The sequence below is a fragment of the Carettochelys insculpta genome, chromosome 2 (assembly GCF_033958435.1).
Source record: "Carettochelys insculpta isolate YL-2023 chromosome 2, ASM3395843v1, whole genome shotgun sequence".
Taxonomy (NCBI): domain Eukaryota; kingdom Metazoa; phylum Chordata; order Testudines; family Carettochelyidae; genus Carettochelys; species Carettochelys insculpta.
Window position 1 is genome coordinate 41,141,327 of NC_134138.1, and position 14,397 is coordinate 41,155,723.

General features: G+C 44.4%; 1 protein-coding gene and 1 long non-coding RNA gene across 4 annotated transcripts in view; one reads left to right on the top strand and one right to left on the bottom strand.

Annotated features, from left to right (window-relative positions):
* The window catches only part of AZIN1 (antizyme inhibitor 1), a 63,117-nt gene that overhangs the window by 43,319 nt on the left and 5,401 nt on the right, over positions 1-14,397 (top strand). For both annotated transcript variants that reach the window (XM_074986827.1, XM_074986828.1), the window contains exons 7-11: positions 72-153; positions 1,613-1,687; positions 3,353-3,518; positions 4,441-4,559; positions 10,476-10,690. In XM_074986827.1, coding sequence (XP_074842928.1) covers positions 72-153; positions 1,613-1,687; positions 3,353-3,518; positions 4,441-4,559; positions 10,476-10,690 — 657 coding nt within the window. The remainder of the gene's footprint in view (positions 1-71; positions 154-1,612; positions 1,688-3,352; positions 3,519-4,440; positions 4,560-10,475; positions 10,691-14,397) is intronic.
* LOC142009176 (uncharacterized) overlaps positions 10,001-14,397 on the bottom strand; it is an 86,951-nt gene continuing 82,554 nt past the window's right edge. For both annotated transcript variants that reach the window (XR_012644367.1, XR_012644368.1), the window contains exon 4: positions 10,001-10,390. This is a non-coding gene — a long non-coding RNA (uncharacterized LOC142009176). The remainder of the gene's footprint in view (positions 10,391-14,397) is intronic.

A 14,397-nucleotide genomic window follows, 5' to 3' on the forward strand; every position in this document is an offset into this window, starting at 1 on the left:
CTAAATATACTGGTCTGTTTGTTAATACATATTGTAAGTTTCTGTGTATTCATTATATTTATTTCTTTTAGATTTCACGTTTCAAGCTCTTGCAAGGAGCCTCAAGTGTACATTCATGCTATATCTGATGCTCGGTGTGTGTTTGACATGGCTGTAAGTAGTTATGATGTCGTATGATCTACTTGAGATACCATCCTACTGAATTCTCACTAATGGAGATGAGAATTGTCCTAAAATGTGCATTGCTATGCTGATGTGGGTAGGAAAGATATTTGCTCTAAAGGCCCTTCAAATAAAGGAATGATTATACAACTGAATAGTAAATTATTGATCTTAGTATTTAACGTGAGATAAATTTTCCACTAAAACATCTCCTGTTTCTTAAAGTTTTCAATAAAGGCCAGCTGCTTTAAAATAAAATCCCAGATCTCAACTCTTGCAGAATATATTTGTAGCTTTTTAAGTTAAGAATACATTTTAAAAGTAAATAAAACATTTATCTACAGAGATCCGTGGCCAGGATCTGTTTTCTCTGCATGAGATGAAATTACTACTGAGCAGAGCATGTGGCTGCTTTCCTTAAGTTGCCTTATATAATTATCAGAGGGGTAGCTGTGTTAGTCCTTAGCCACAAAAACAATGAGAAGTTCTGTGGCACCTTACAGACTAACAGATATATTGGGGCATAAGCTTTTGTGGGCAAAGACCCACTTCATCAACCGTGCATCTGATAAAGTGGGTCTTTGCCCATGAAAGCTTATGCCCCAATATATCTGTTAGTCTATAAGGTGCCACAGGACTTCTCATTGTTTTTGCGGCTAAGGACTAAGACCCACTTTATCAGATGCATGGTTGATGAAGTGGGTCTTTGCCCACAAAAGCTTATGCCCCAATATATCTTAGTGTATACAGTGCCACAGGACTTGTCATTGTTATATAATTGTCATTCAGTTTTGAGGGGGACAGAACTGAGTTATCCTCTTGGCAAAGAGGAACTGACTTGATAGTGGTAAATTAGCTTTTAGTTTTTGATGGACATGTATGCTTATGTTAAGGCAGCAGAATTTTTTGTACAAAAATGTCTTGTCTTTCAGTGAGAAAGCAAAGTTTAAGTTTAAAATTGACTTGGAAGAAAGTCAAAGTAACTCTGCTCCTTTGTGCATATGCATTACAAGAAGGGTTTTCTTTACATTATGATGCCATACAGCTGTTTAAATTTAACCAACTGTGTGTGCATGTGAGGTTATAAAAATGTAATTTTCCTACTATATTGTAGTGTAATATTTGCTGAACACTGTTGCTCTGTCTGTTGTGTGGGAAAAGACTCTCTTGTACTGCATACTCAACAGGGGCCAAAGAGGGGTTGCTGTAGGAATTTTTCTTGATTTATTTAGTCTCTTTATTAACAGCTCAGTAACGCTTAATGCAAAATAATACTAGGTATAACTGGAGTGAATTTAGTGCAATACTCTTCACTGTATTTAAGGTGTCAAATTTCATGTTTAAAAGCATGATCATGCAACATTTAATTAGATTTGACAGAAGAGCTTTAATAAACTCCAGTAATTTCTGTTGTCTACATGCTTAAAGGCCTGCCTATACTTTGTTTTAGGAAGAATTTGGGTTTAAGATGAGCATGTTGGACATTGGTGGAGGCTTCACGGGTTCAGAAGTTCAGCTGGAAGAGGTATGCAACTCAGTGGAAGTTAAAACTAGCTTGCCTTTTGTTTGTCAGCTTGGGGTTTTTCATAGTCAGTTTCCAAATAATATTGATGGCTTAAAATCTGGATTGACAATAGATTTAAAACAATGGGGATGGACTGAATTGTGTGACAATTGCACTGTAGAGTCATTAGCAGAGAATTCGTACAGGTCCATGAAGTTGTTAGACTCACAAATCTGATTCAACTTTTAAATTGTTCAAGATTCTTTCAGGTGTTAAGGACATACAAATTGAAGAAACAGTAACCATTCTAAATTTGCACTAAACCAAAACCTCAGTTGTCCTTTGTAACATTTAAAATGCTGATAATGTTTAGGATGAGGATTTTGGCCCTTTCTTCTGGAGGCAGTTATTTTTATCATATTCATACTGCTGCAGCTGGAATTTTCAGTGTTTTTTCGTTTAAAACTGCAGACGGTGCATCAGCTGGACATTTATATTTACGTTGAGTCTTGAGATACTTACTTGTACAGCAGATCTACGCTGAAAGGTTACAATGGCATAGCTATGATTTTTAGGGATGTTAAAAATAGACACCTGAGGGAGAGAGTTAAGTTGATGTAAGCCCTGGTATGGACAATGCTAGGTGGACCATGAAATTCTTCCACTAACCTAGCTCTGCCTCTCAGGGAGATCTGGATTACTAGAGCTTTGGGAGAACACCACCTGTCACTGTAGTGTCTGCATTGAAGTACTTCAGGTGTAGACAGATACTTATTTGATCTCTGGTATGGTGTCATGACCTGGTGACTACAGAATAATACAATTTAGACAGATGACTGTTTTGTGTATTCTTAAAGGCAAATTCCAAAAGCCTAGTCTTCTTAAATAGGTTCAAGCAGATAAATTCATCAGTAACTTCAAAAATTTCCTGTTTAATCAGTTTGCGTTACTAAATAGTTGTGAACAAGTCATGCAAGGCTATGGCATTAATATGGAAGTTAAAGATCAGATTAATATTGGGTAAATTCAGTGAATGGATAGGGAAAGATGGAAGGAAGTAATGAGAGAGGCATCAGACGCCAACGGGCGCTGAGCCCATGGTTATTGATGATGATGAAGAAATTCAGTGAAATACTATCTGTTTATTTGCCAGAGTGCAGAACTGTTGGACGTAGTTGAAGAAATTGCTCTTTGATATTTGTGTTAAAAATGAAACAGCCCTGATGCACTTCATGGATTCCTGTGTAATTTTTATGTCATCTGTTGTACTACAAGCCTTCAGAATTATTTAAATGGGTGATCTGGTTACTTGGACAGAGGATAGATACTTAATTCCTTGTGAAGCACTTTGAGATCTATTGATGAAAAACCTATACAAGAGTTAGGAATTATTATTGGGTGCCTTGGTATGACATCAGTAACACCCATTTTTGTGTGTGTGTTTTTTTTTAAAAACCTTGACCATGATGTCTAAGACTTGATTTGGCAAAGGCCCAGTATGTCTCCAACTAACAAGCAGCTTGTGGCCAACGCTCCAGCACTGTAAATTGTTGGCTAGGAAGTTGTGAAAAAGGACTTTGTCTGATTTATCAACTCTGCGCTTTTTTTACAAGAACTATAAATAGAACAATAATCTTTAAAATCAGATGAGCAATATAAATATTAGTTGTAACTTCAATTTCCTAGGTTAATCATGTCATCAGTCCATTGTTGGATGTCTACTTTCCAGAAGAATCCGGTGTTAATGTGATTGCAGAGCCTGGCTGTTACTATGTTTCATCTGCATTTACTCTAGCAGTTAACATCATTGCAAAGAGAGCTGTTGAATATGATAAATATCTTCCCTCTGGAAGTAAGCAAGATATTTGTTTTGTATGTATGTGAATCGGCACAAATAAATCTCCATTTTTGTCATCATAACTCAATTTCATATGTAGATCATGATTACGTGCTTTATATTTTCAGTAGATGGCTCATACTTGAGTCAGTTTTTTAAGGTTATGCCCCATGTTAATTCTAGGCTTGGAGGAATTAACTGTTTGAACAATAATACTGATGTTTTGTTTTTAAGCCTTTTTTTCCACCTTTATATACATCACAGTTACGGGAAATTATGTTGGGGGAGGCTGGGTTTAGGTAATATTTTATTTTGTTACAGTCAGTGTGTTTCAGAAAGGCCAAGCTTTTTTATAACTGTTAAATTATCAGTATCCTTTGTCAAAACATATGAAGTCATTATAGTTTTAAATCAAACTCACAATTCTCAAGCAGTGTAGTTTTTTATCATTGGTGGAAATATTTCTTCATCCATGAGTGTACAGTGAAAAGACATTTACACATAACCAGGCTTGGAAGGATTCATTTTTTAAGCAGCACCTTTGTTCATTTTCTGCTATTTGTGTTTTCTTGGCATTGCTTGTTTCCTTGCTAGTAAACAGATATGATGCCCAAAGAGCACAGATGAGTCACATCAGCATATAATTGAAACTGTATTAGGGCAGATGGAAGAACATGCAGTGGAGCCACCATTGTTCCTCTTCACTAAAATAGAATTTTTAGGGTTTTTCTTAGTAATGACTGAAATATTTGTGCAAAATGTAACCTTAAGCATAGCCTTTAGTGGTAGGCTTGAATTGATATTCAAGTCTCATAATACGCTCCCATCCCAAAATTCTTATCCCAGTTCATGTTTTCCATACTCAAGGGAGAAAAATTTTCAGAGAATTGCTAATGAAATGTGCTATTATAAAAATATATAATCATTTATCTTCCAGTGGAGCAAACCAGGAGTGATGTTGGGCCAATCTTTATGTATTACATGAATGATGGTGTTTATGGTTCTTTCGCAAGAAAATTGTCTGAGAAATTGAATACCATCCCAGAGGTTCACAAGGTGAGTCTGTCACATTTAATTTGTGAAGGATTATTCTTACACAGAAATTCCATATATCCACTACAATGGTTCTTGCTACTGTTAGCAACTTTGGAGCAGGCACTGTTGTCACACCCCTTAAGACTCACTTCTAGCCAGTTTAAACCGTTTCCAGCAGCTGCAGAAGGGATTTACTAGATCACCTGCTTAGAGGAACAAGAAAACAAAGCAGCCAGAAAGGATTCTTACTGGACTTTTATTTGGCCTGGGAGGGGAGGGAGTTATGCTCTGCAGCAGGCTTACTAGACACTGCTTCCCATCTCTTCTCCTCACACTTCTGATATTGGTGTCACTGGCCGTAGAAGTTTCCAGTGTAATATGTCTGCCTTGGATATACCTCGTGGTAGAACACCTCCCAGACAATTAGAGGACTCGAAGTTGGAAGGAAAGGGTGCAAAAATGTCTAAGCTAACTGGACACTGACCATGCCATGGATGGCTGTGCTAGAACTGTCTGGCCGGATGAACTCTACTTGTGTTGCAGGTCAGCCATGCTTTACCTAACTGACTGATGGGACCCTGCTCATTGAAGGTCCGCCATGCTCCATATTACCAGTCCTGGAGGGCTAACACAGAGAGCAGTCCAGAGGTGGAAGAACAATCAGCAGTAAAGGGCCTCTCCTCCCATTACTTGTTTTAATTTACTTTACCGTCTTTAACAAGGTGGCAGCATCCCACATAGAAGCCTGCCTTGGTGAGACAACATGGGTGTCAACAGTAAACTGTTGGGTAGCACTACAGGACCCATTAGGGGATTTAGTCAGCCAAAAAGTTTGTGCCACGTGAGGGTTTAAAAGTGCTTGTGAAACTCAAGGGATGATCTTAAGAGCATGTTATTTCTGTAGAGCCGTGCTTGCTACACTTTCTTCTGACCCCTTTGTTTAATCCATTGCCATAGGTAAGGCTAAGATGATGTCAGAGGTCATAGAATCTGTGACTTCCAGAGACTGCTGTGACACTTTCTGTCTTAGCCTGGAGTGGAATGACAGGAGCAGTCAGTCAGCAAAAGCCCCTGCTGCGCCTAGTTGTCATGGGGTGGGGCCAAAGCTCCCAAGTGCCAAAAGGGGACGGGGAGCTGATCTCTTCCCCCCCCCCCCCCATCTCTAAGATGCCATGGGCATGTTGGTAGCTGCCATAGGTGCTGGGTGTGCCCCTTCCCCATTGTATCAGTTAATTTTAGTAAAAGTTAAGGTCAAGTCATGGACTTCAGTGGATTTTTGTTAACCTTAAAGATGGACTGCTGAGGCCATTCTTCTTTTTGTCCAATGGAATAAGGGTTGAGCAGCTGCTGGACTCTGACAAATTAATGTAGCTTGATTTTTCATCCCTGTAAACCTGAGAGACGGAGTGCCATAAAAGTTGTGTTATCAACTGACCATGGCTGTCATTCCTCCACAGAGGAAATTGCTAAGTCCTGATTTTTTTCCTAGTAAAAGGAGGTGGGAAGAGGTTCAGGGACTTCCTTCCACAGCTGTTTCTGTTGATGGTGCACATTCATAGATGCCTTGGTGCATGTAACAAAATTAAAGGGAACACTGCTCTGCATACCTACAGATAAGCCCCTGCAACAGGAAACCTGGGAGGAAATGTGAGGGAAAGGAATTAGATCATCTGCAAGTAAATTTGTGATAATTTGTACCCCCAAAGTTGATGCAGTTGCATTAAAGAAGTGGACAGTCTTTGTTTAAATAAACCAAAACCCCAAAGCACATTAGCAGACTTTTGTGCTTCCGCATCTTGGACATCAGATCAGCAACCTTGATGAGAGAGAGATTTCTTCAACAAGAAGTAGCTCTCTTACATCAACAGCTTCAGAGTTACATAATCATAACTCCAGCTCCGTCCACAACTTCAGGAAGTCCCAGCTCCAGGCAAAATACGTCCTGGTTATTGTTGAGTAGCACAAGGGGTGTGCACATCAGTGGCTGTAAACAAAGCTGTCATAGAAACCTGTTCACAATTGTGCAATGAGTCCTGGAAAGACACTTGATGGTTTTGGCACTCTGAGCCAGCTGATTGATTTAAAAAGTGGTACACAAGAGAGAGGTTATACAGCAAGTTTCCCAGCTAGAGGGCTGATTGGAAGAAATCTTAAGTGGTGGATTAGTGCTAATTCAGAAGAATGACTCTTGTGGGTCTATCTGCCTTTCTCTTTTACACCCTTCTTCTTTGAGGGCCTGTTCCTGTTGATTACATTCTCTGTATCCATCTCTCTGTTGGAGATGTTTGCTTTAATGGTATGTGTAGGGCCAACTGTGGTGCCCCCTTGAGAACCATATTCATGCACTGGGATAGCAGACACAGCCAGCCTTTCTTCTTCTCACTTTCTTTTCACTGCTTGTGATAATTAGCCTTTTCTTGTTGAACCAGGGCTGACATTGGGCCATAGGTCCTTGTAAATAGCTGCTCCTAGTAATCAGTGTTGAGGAGCTACGTGTAAGCTGGGAATTAGAAGTTAGTTCCAGCTGGGCCATGCCCCAGTCTCTGGGATCTGCAGTCCTCTCAGGGTTTAACAGGAACTGCCTCAAGTGCTTTGGGGAAAGTCACATGTCAAGGGTGGATGTTGTATTTTGTAAAGATTTTCAACCCGGGCCCCAGAGTAAGCACTCACAGGGGATGGAAGACAGACTAAAGTTCCCTCTTCTGATGAAGTAGTGGATCACTGCTTGTTGAAACTTCTTGCTATATGCCCTCTACTGGGGGAAACAACATCATACAGAACTCTGGTTGCAGGTACTCATCATGGAGCCTGCCCTTTGTGCAGCTTCTTAGCTGTCCTCTGAAGATTTGCCTAGTATCTCTGCCTCAGTGTGCAACACATGCCTAGCACTGAGTTCCACCCAACACCACTCCCTGTTGCAGGTGCCCAGAAAGAAAACTAAGAAACACAGTTACCGACACCGGGCAAGAAGGTCGTGGGGCACTGGACCCAGGTCAGACAACCCAGCTGCCCAGGAGCCACATGGACATGCTGTCCTTGTTCTTTAGCCCTTTGAAGGCTCTACCACTGACTCTCTTGACTAGGGGTCCCAAACTTCTGATGGCATCAATACCTTCCCAGGCTTACTCAGCACTGACAGAGCAGAGGCTTCTGCCAGCACCAGCCATGACACAGGAAGCAGTAAAGGCTGCCTATGAGGGTAAGCCAGTTGCTCAGACACCTCAGTGAGCAGTGGAGTGCTGCAGAGCTTTCTCCCCCAAGCCAAGGCAGCATTCTTCATCTCATACCATAGATCTCCAGCACTGCAGCTCAGATTCTCTGGGGCTTGCCATTGGTCACTGGCACTACTGTTGTGGTCCCTGTTATCTCACTGCACACCACCTGGGGGAAGGTGCTGGTCTCTGTGGTACTGACACTATTCACACTCCTGCTAGTTATCCTTGCCTTAGATCTCTGGTGCCTGTTCCTTGGATGCACTCTCCATTGTGATTCTAGTAGCACCAGTTCCCTCAGTACCAACACCAATCCTCCCAGTCCTACTACTCTCCAGTGGCTGTGGTCAGCAGATAGGCACAGGTGCCTGAGGACCCACCATGGGCACAGAAATGGGATTCCTCCAGTACAGAAGGGCAAATCAGCCCCTTGCTAACACACCTCCCGCCCCCAGCAAAGCACAAATGGGCAACTGAATCTGAATCAACACCTATGGTATACCTTGACAGCATGGCCAGTGGCATTATTAGTGTGTAGGGCACAGCTGAGGTGAATGTCCCCTGTCCACTGCTGATCTTCAGCTGCCTCAGAACAACACCTGGCAGTACCAGGCTCAGGGCATGAGATCTGTTCTGCACCCAGAGTAGAAAATACAGCAGTCACCATAAACTCTACCCCCATTAATGGTACAGTCATTATCCTCACCCCAGATGAGGTAGTCATTGGCCCCTTGGGGGCCAGGCCCCCAGGTGATTTCAAGGAACACCAGGTCCTGCTTTAAAAGTGGATGAAAACTTGGTCCAAAGGGTGGTCGAAGAGTTAACCAAGCAGGGAGATGCCATGTTCAGTGTGCTTTCACCCTGGATCCCAGCATCTTTCCTTACAGGTGTGTGACAAGGTCCTAAGAATTGCAGGGGCCCTCTGGCAAATCCATCAGCCATCCTCCCGCCCCCCCCCCCAAAAAAAAAGATGGGGGTCAAAAAGTACTACTTTGTCCTAATCAAAGCATTCTAGTACTCTTTTGTATCGCCCACCTTTAGGCTTCCTAGTTGCTCCTCCAGCTGAAGAAAAGGATAAGCAGAGGCATGCTAGTTCAGGTCCCAAAAGTAAAGGGGCCAAAACCCAGAACCTTTCTGGGGAGAATTTATGCAACGACAGCCTGCAGTAGTAGGTAGCGAGCGATGAGGCCGCCTTAGGCAAATACAGTGTTAACTTGTGGAACTCCCTCTGCAAGTTCCACAAGTCCCTTCTTCAGGGTTTGGCCCAGGAATCTGACATGTTGGTATAGGAGAGCACTGCAGAGCTAGGTGGTCTCTCTCCACATGGTGGAAATGGTGCGTAGGGTAATTGCTTTGGCATTGGGCACTGCTTCTGGCTTCAGACCGCCAGTTTGTCCCAAGACATTTGCAGACCTTTACCCAGGACCTCCCCTTTGGAAAATTGTGCTCTGTAGGCTGTATGCTTGTGCAGCTGCTCAGGAGAGATTCAGATGCTGCCTAGTAGAATGCCTGCTACTAGGTTTTTTTGTTTGGTTTTTTTAAATAAAAACACTGTTGGTGCACAGTCACACACACCTTGGTGCATATGGCAAATATTGGTAGGGATATTGATGGTAATGGTCTCTTTTCAGAACAGGACTGATGCAAGGCAGCATGGGTAAAAGGAGACTTGAACTAACCTTTGATCACTAAGCATGTATAATAAACCACAGTCTGCACAATAACAATTCTGGCTGCCCCCCACTGCCTGGAGCTTGGCACCCTTGTTAGGGGGGCTGCAAGAAGAAAGGGATACAATAGAACCCCAAATTACCCAGGGTTGTATTCCTCGCAACCCCGCATAACTCAAATTTTGTGCAAGTAGCAGGGGACTGGAACCAGGGCTGGCCAGTTTCCTGGCTCTGAGTGGTCCCACAAGCAGGGGCAAGCTGGAAACCAAGCAGCAGCCTGGCTTCTGGCTCCCCACCACTGGACAGAGCTAGCTGTGGTTCTTCCCTGGCTCCCCTAGCTGGGGGAAGCTGGGCAGGCAGGCAGATGCGTGGATGGGTCTACTGCACCAGCTCTCTGTCTGCTGGGCTCCCCCAACTGCGCAGAGGGGAGAATAGAGAGCGTATAGAAGTTTTGTCTGTTTAACACGTGAATTACTTCCAAAGCTGCTTTGTAGTGTTACCTTGAATTTGCTAGGTCGGTTCTGGGCAGCCTGTGGCTCACTGGGGTTGTGTGTGTGGTCCAAAAGACATTGTTTGCCAATCCACAGGGTTGCCAGTTTCTCCTGGTTTCCAGCTGTGTAGTTTTTTTATTTGCTGCTATTAAAGTGACATGCATGTAAAGCAAGAGCACAGGAGGTGAGATACACATATGGAAAGCCAGGCCCTCCACACACAATGAAAGTTCTACAATGGTTCAAATGAGCAAACCTGGCAAATTCTAGGTGCACAAGTACAGTTAGCAAAACTACTCTATCCTGGAAGACGGTGTCTTGCTTAGGAGAAAGCTGCAGCCCTCTGAGGTGGCACACTCACTCGTCTAGGTTGGTCATCATAGGGCTAGGTCTTTAGGGGTATAGTTCCTCCCAGGCTGTGCCCTCAAGAAGCTGCATGCAGGTAAAAAACTCACTGTGATGGATCTGTGGACTTCTTCCTAGAGGAAAAGAATTTTCAAATTAAATGTTTGTTTTAATGTCTGTAAAACTTTGCCTTAAAACCTGTCTAATTTTTTTCTTTAGAAATACAAGGAAGATGAGCCTTTATTTGCCAGCAGCCTTTGGGGTCCGTCCTGTGATGAGCTTGATCAAATTGTGGAAAACTGTTTTCTTCCTGAGCTGAGTGTTGGAGACTGGCTGATCTTTGATAATATGGGTTCTGGTACCTTGGGTCAACAGTCTGCCTTTAATAATTTTCAGAGACCACTGATTTACTACATGATGTCTTTCAATGACTGGTAGGTTTAAGATTTGCACTGGTGTTTGCATAGTGTTGTCACACACACACACACACACACACACACACACACACACACACACACACACACACACACACACACACACACACACACACACACACACACACACACACACACACACACACACACACACACCCCTCTCCCCCCGCAAGAAGTTGACATAATTCTACTGTTGATGCATGGTAATTGGTATAGAAAGAGTCCGAAGATTTCAGAAATCAACTAAACAGTGAACTAATAGTTCTTCAAGTGGTCCCTGTGGGTGCTCCACATTAGGTGTCGGGCTCGCCCTGGCACAGCAGATCGGAGATTTCCAGCTGTATCTTGTTGGGTCGCTCATGTGCCGATGCATGTCAGTCCTTTGCACACTTGCTCACGTGCACGATCCAGTCCATGCCAGTTCCTCTCAACCGCCAATGGCTGCAGACAGAATCCGCTCCAGCTCCAATGCCTGAGGCAGATAAACTCCTTTATAATATAGTTATTAGATTCTTTCTCATTCTATAAGACTGTTAAAGTTTGGTTTTTTGTATATAGTTTTAAAAAAAAAAAAAGGGGGGGGGGCAGAGGGGGGAGGTGGTGGCCTCTGGTGGTCCGCTATCTTAAGATACTATAAACATTATCTGCTTTGTTAGCTATTAGTAGCTGTTAAGTGCTTTGGTTAACATTGAAAGTACTTAAGTATCTTAAAAGAGATGTCTTCGCCAGGGTTTAAGAAATGTGTCATGCTGCGAAGCTATGCTGGCCTCGGATGGCCATAGTAAATGCATTCATTGCTTGGGAGAGGCCCATGTTCCCCAGAAACGTCCTCACTGCTCTAAACTAACGGCCACAACAGGGAAGGACAGGGAGATGAGGTTGAAAATGATCTTGTTGGACATGGCCCTCTAGCCTGAACTGTCTCAGATGCCCCAGAAGAAAGGGCCCTCAGGGCCCCATAAGAGGAAGGCAACCTCTTTGGCCTCCTCTATGCATAAGAAAAAGAAGGTATCCCCAACTCAATCCTTGCCAGTGGTATCTGTTAGCAGGATGAGCCAAGGCACAGGGCTGTGAACCGCTGGCTGTTCAAAGCAGTGAGAAGGCCACACAACATAAAGCAGTACCTGGGGCTCTGACCAGTAAACAGTCGGCACTGAGAACCCTACAGGCACCGGCACTGAGAGCACCGGAACCGGAGACCCCGACCCGGGGCCCAACAGTGCCAGAGACAACTACGCTCGGAGAACCGCACACAGTGGCACCGGGCGCGGCACCAACGCCCGCACAGAGGTCCCAGGCACTAGAGATGGTGGCACTGACCACACAGCCGCATGGGCTGGGCAAGGCAAGATCGAAGACCTGGCACCGTACCCATCCCCTGACATTCTTGGGATGCCATTTTCTCCCAGCTTGCCTCCTGAGATTGGTATGCCACAACGGGCAGCAACGCCATCAGCCTTCCTGAGACCTCCATCTCCATTTCTACAATCAGAGTCCTCCTGGCTCAGACATCCTTCACTGGTCACCTTAACAAAACCACACGAGCGCTTCTATGGACCATTCCTTCTGATCTCTACATCATCAAGGCGATCACACTCCTCTCGGCGCTATGCATACAGACACTGATCATGGTCTAGATCTCCATCACCGGGGCCCTGCCCCTGCTGCTATGGCCACTCATATTGTGGTGAACATTATTGGCACCGGGGCTCAAGATTGAGACAGATCCCTGCCTCAACCTTCAAAACTGCATGGCCACATTTCCTCCCTCCCTTCAAAAAGAGCACATGCCTCTCCAGTGGGGACAGGTCCAGAGTAGTTAGACCTTCCCCTAGAATTCTCAAGCGAACGGACGCAGGAGGTGGCTGAGGAACAAGAGGAGGTTTATCACAGTGATGCTTCCTCATCCTCCCCAGCTGAGGCGGTTGTTCCTGGGGATATATCTCCCACAGATGACCTCAAGCAATTTCAAGAGGTTTTTAAAGAGGGTGGTGCACACTCAGGACATACAGATTGCGGAAGTGCAGGAGAAACACCATAAACTCCTCAAGAACCTGAGACCCCCGCATCATCTAAAATAGCCATCCCATACAAATATATGGCAGACCCCAGCCTCTATTCCACCTACAAACAAAAGGGCAGACAAAAAGTACTTCGTACCATCCAGGGGTATGGAATTTGTCAACCACCCCCAACCAAATTCCCTAGTAGTTGAATCTTCGCAGCACAGATCAGACACCACAATACAAGTCTGCGGGGTCCAAGAAGGATGCAAAAAAACTGGACTTATCCAGGAGGAAGGTATACTCCCACATTATTGCAACACTGCCTGCATGTCAAATCATAACTTTGACAATTATACTAGACTTAAGTCTCATGGACTTCCTCCCGGATGATGACAAACCAGCCTTGAAGGCAATAGTCCAGGAGGGCTATGCAGCTTCATGCACAGGTGTCCAGATTGCCCTAGATGTTGCAGACACAGCGGAATGCTCCGCAGCCACAGCAGTGGTGATGCATAGAGAGTCACGGCTCCAAGGATCTGCAAATGAAAATCGCAGATCTTCCATTTGACAAGGAAAAACTATTTGCTGACTCCACTGACTCAGTCCTACATTCTAGCAAGGACTCGAGGACCATGCTCAGGACACTGGGGATGTACACCCCTCCCTACAGGAGGAAGAGATTCTACCCACAACAAAGATGTTACACCTACCAACCCCACCGCTCGCAATACCAGCGGGGTTACGATCAGAGACGCCACCAACAGCAGCAGCAGAGGACATCCCAGGCAATGTCCCAAACAAGGACGTACATCGTCGGGGCAAACTCCAGGACAGCAAGTTTGACGGTTATGTCGAGGACTGCGATACCAAGAACATCCCTCATTGCCAATCACAGCATATGTCCACCACCGACTCAGACCATTTTATCAACCAATGGGAAAGCATTATGACAGACAAGTGGGTGTTGGAAATTATAGCCAAGAGACATACCATCCCTTTCCGATCCCTGCCCCCACCAAAATCCCCTACCCAGTCCCTCCCCAGGGACCCCTCTCACAAAATGATGTTAAAGCAAGAGGTAGACCACATCATATTTTATAGGGATAGTGGAGAGAGTCCCGTACAAATTTCAAGGGAAAGGTTTCTACTCCTGATACTTTCTAACAGAAAACAGGAGGCTGGAGGCCAATCCTGGACCTATGGGCTCTCAACCACTATTTGCGCAAACAGTGCTTCAAGATGACTACAGTCGCCTCCATAGTCATGGCACTGAATGATGGGGATTGGTTCGCAACCCTCTACTTACAAGATGCGTATTTCTATATAACAATCCATCCGGCACACAGGCGCTTTCTTCGCTTCAAAGTGGGTACGGAGTACTTCCAATACAGGGTCCTTCCATTCGGTCTTTCTTCAGCACCGAGTCTTTACCAAGATGCTTGTGGTAGTGTCAGCTTACCTGCATCAGCAGGACATGTTCATTTTTCCGTATCTGGATGACTGCCTTCTGAAAGGTGTCTCAAGGGTAGATGTCCTGCGCGTGATAGACATCACTACAAGGACCTTCCTTTTGCTGGGCCTAGTTGATTTCCAGAAATCGCCAGAGCCCACACAAAAAGTAGAGTTCATAGGGGCATGCCTAGACTCTACTATGTCGAGAGTATATCTGCCTGTTTTTGCTCCATCAGATCCTTAGTGCAG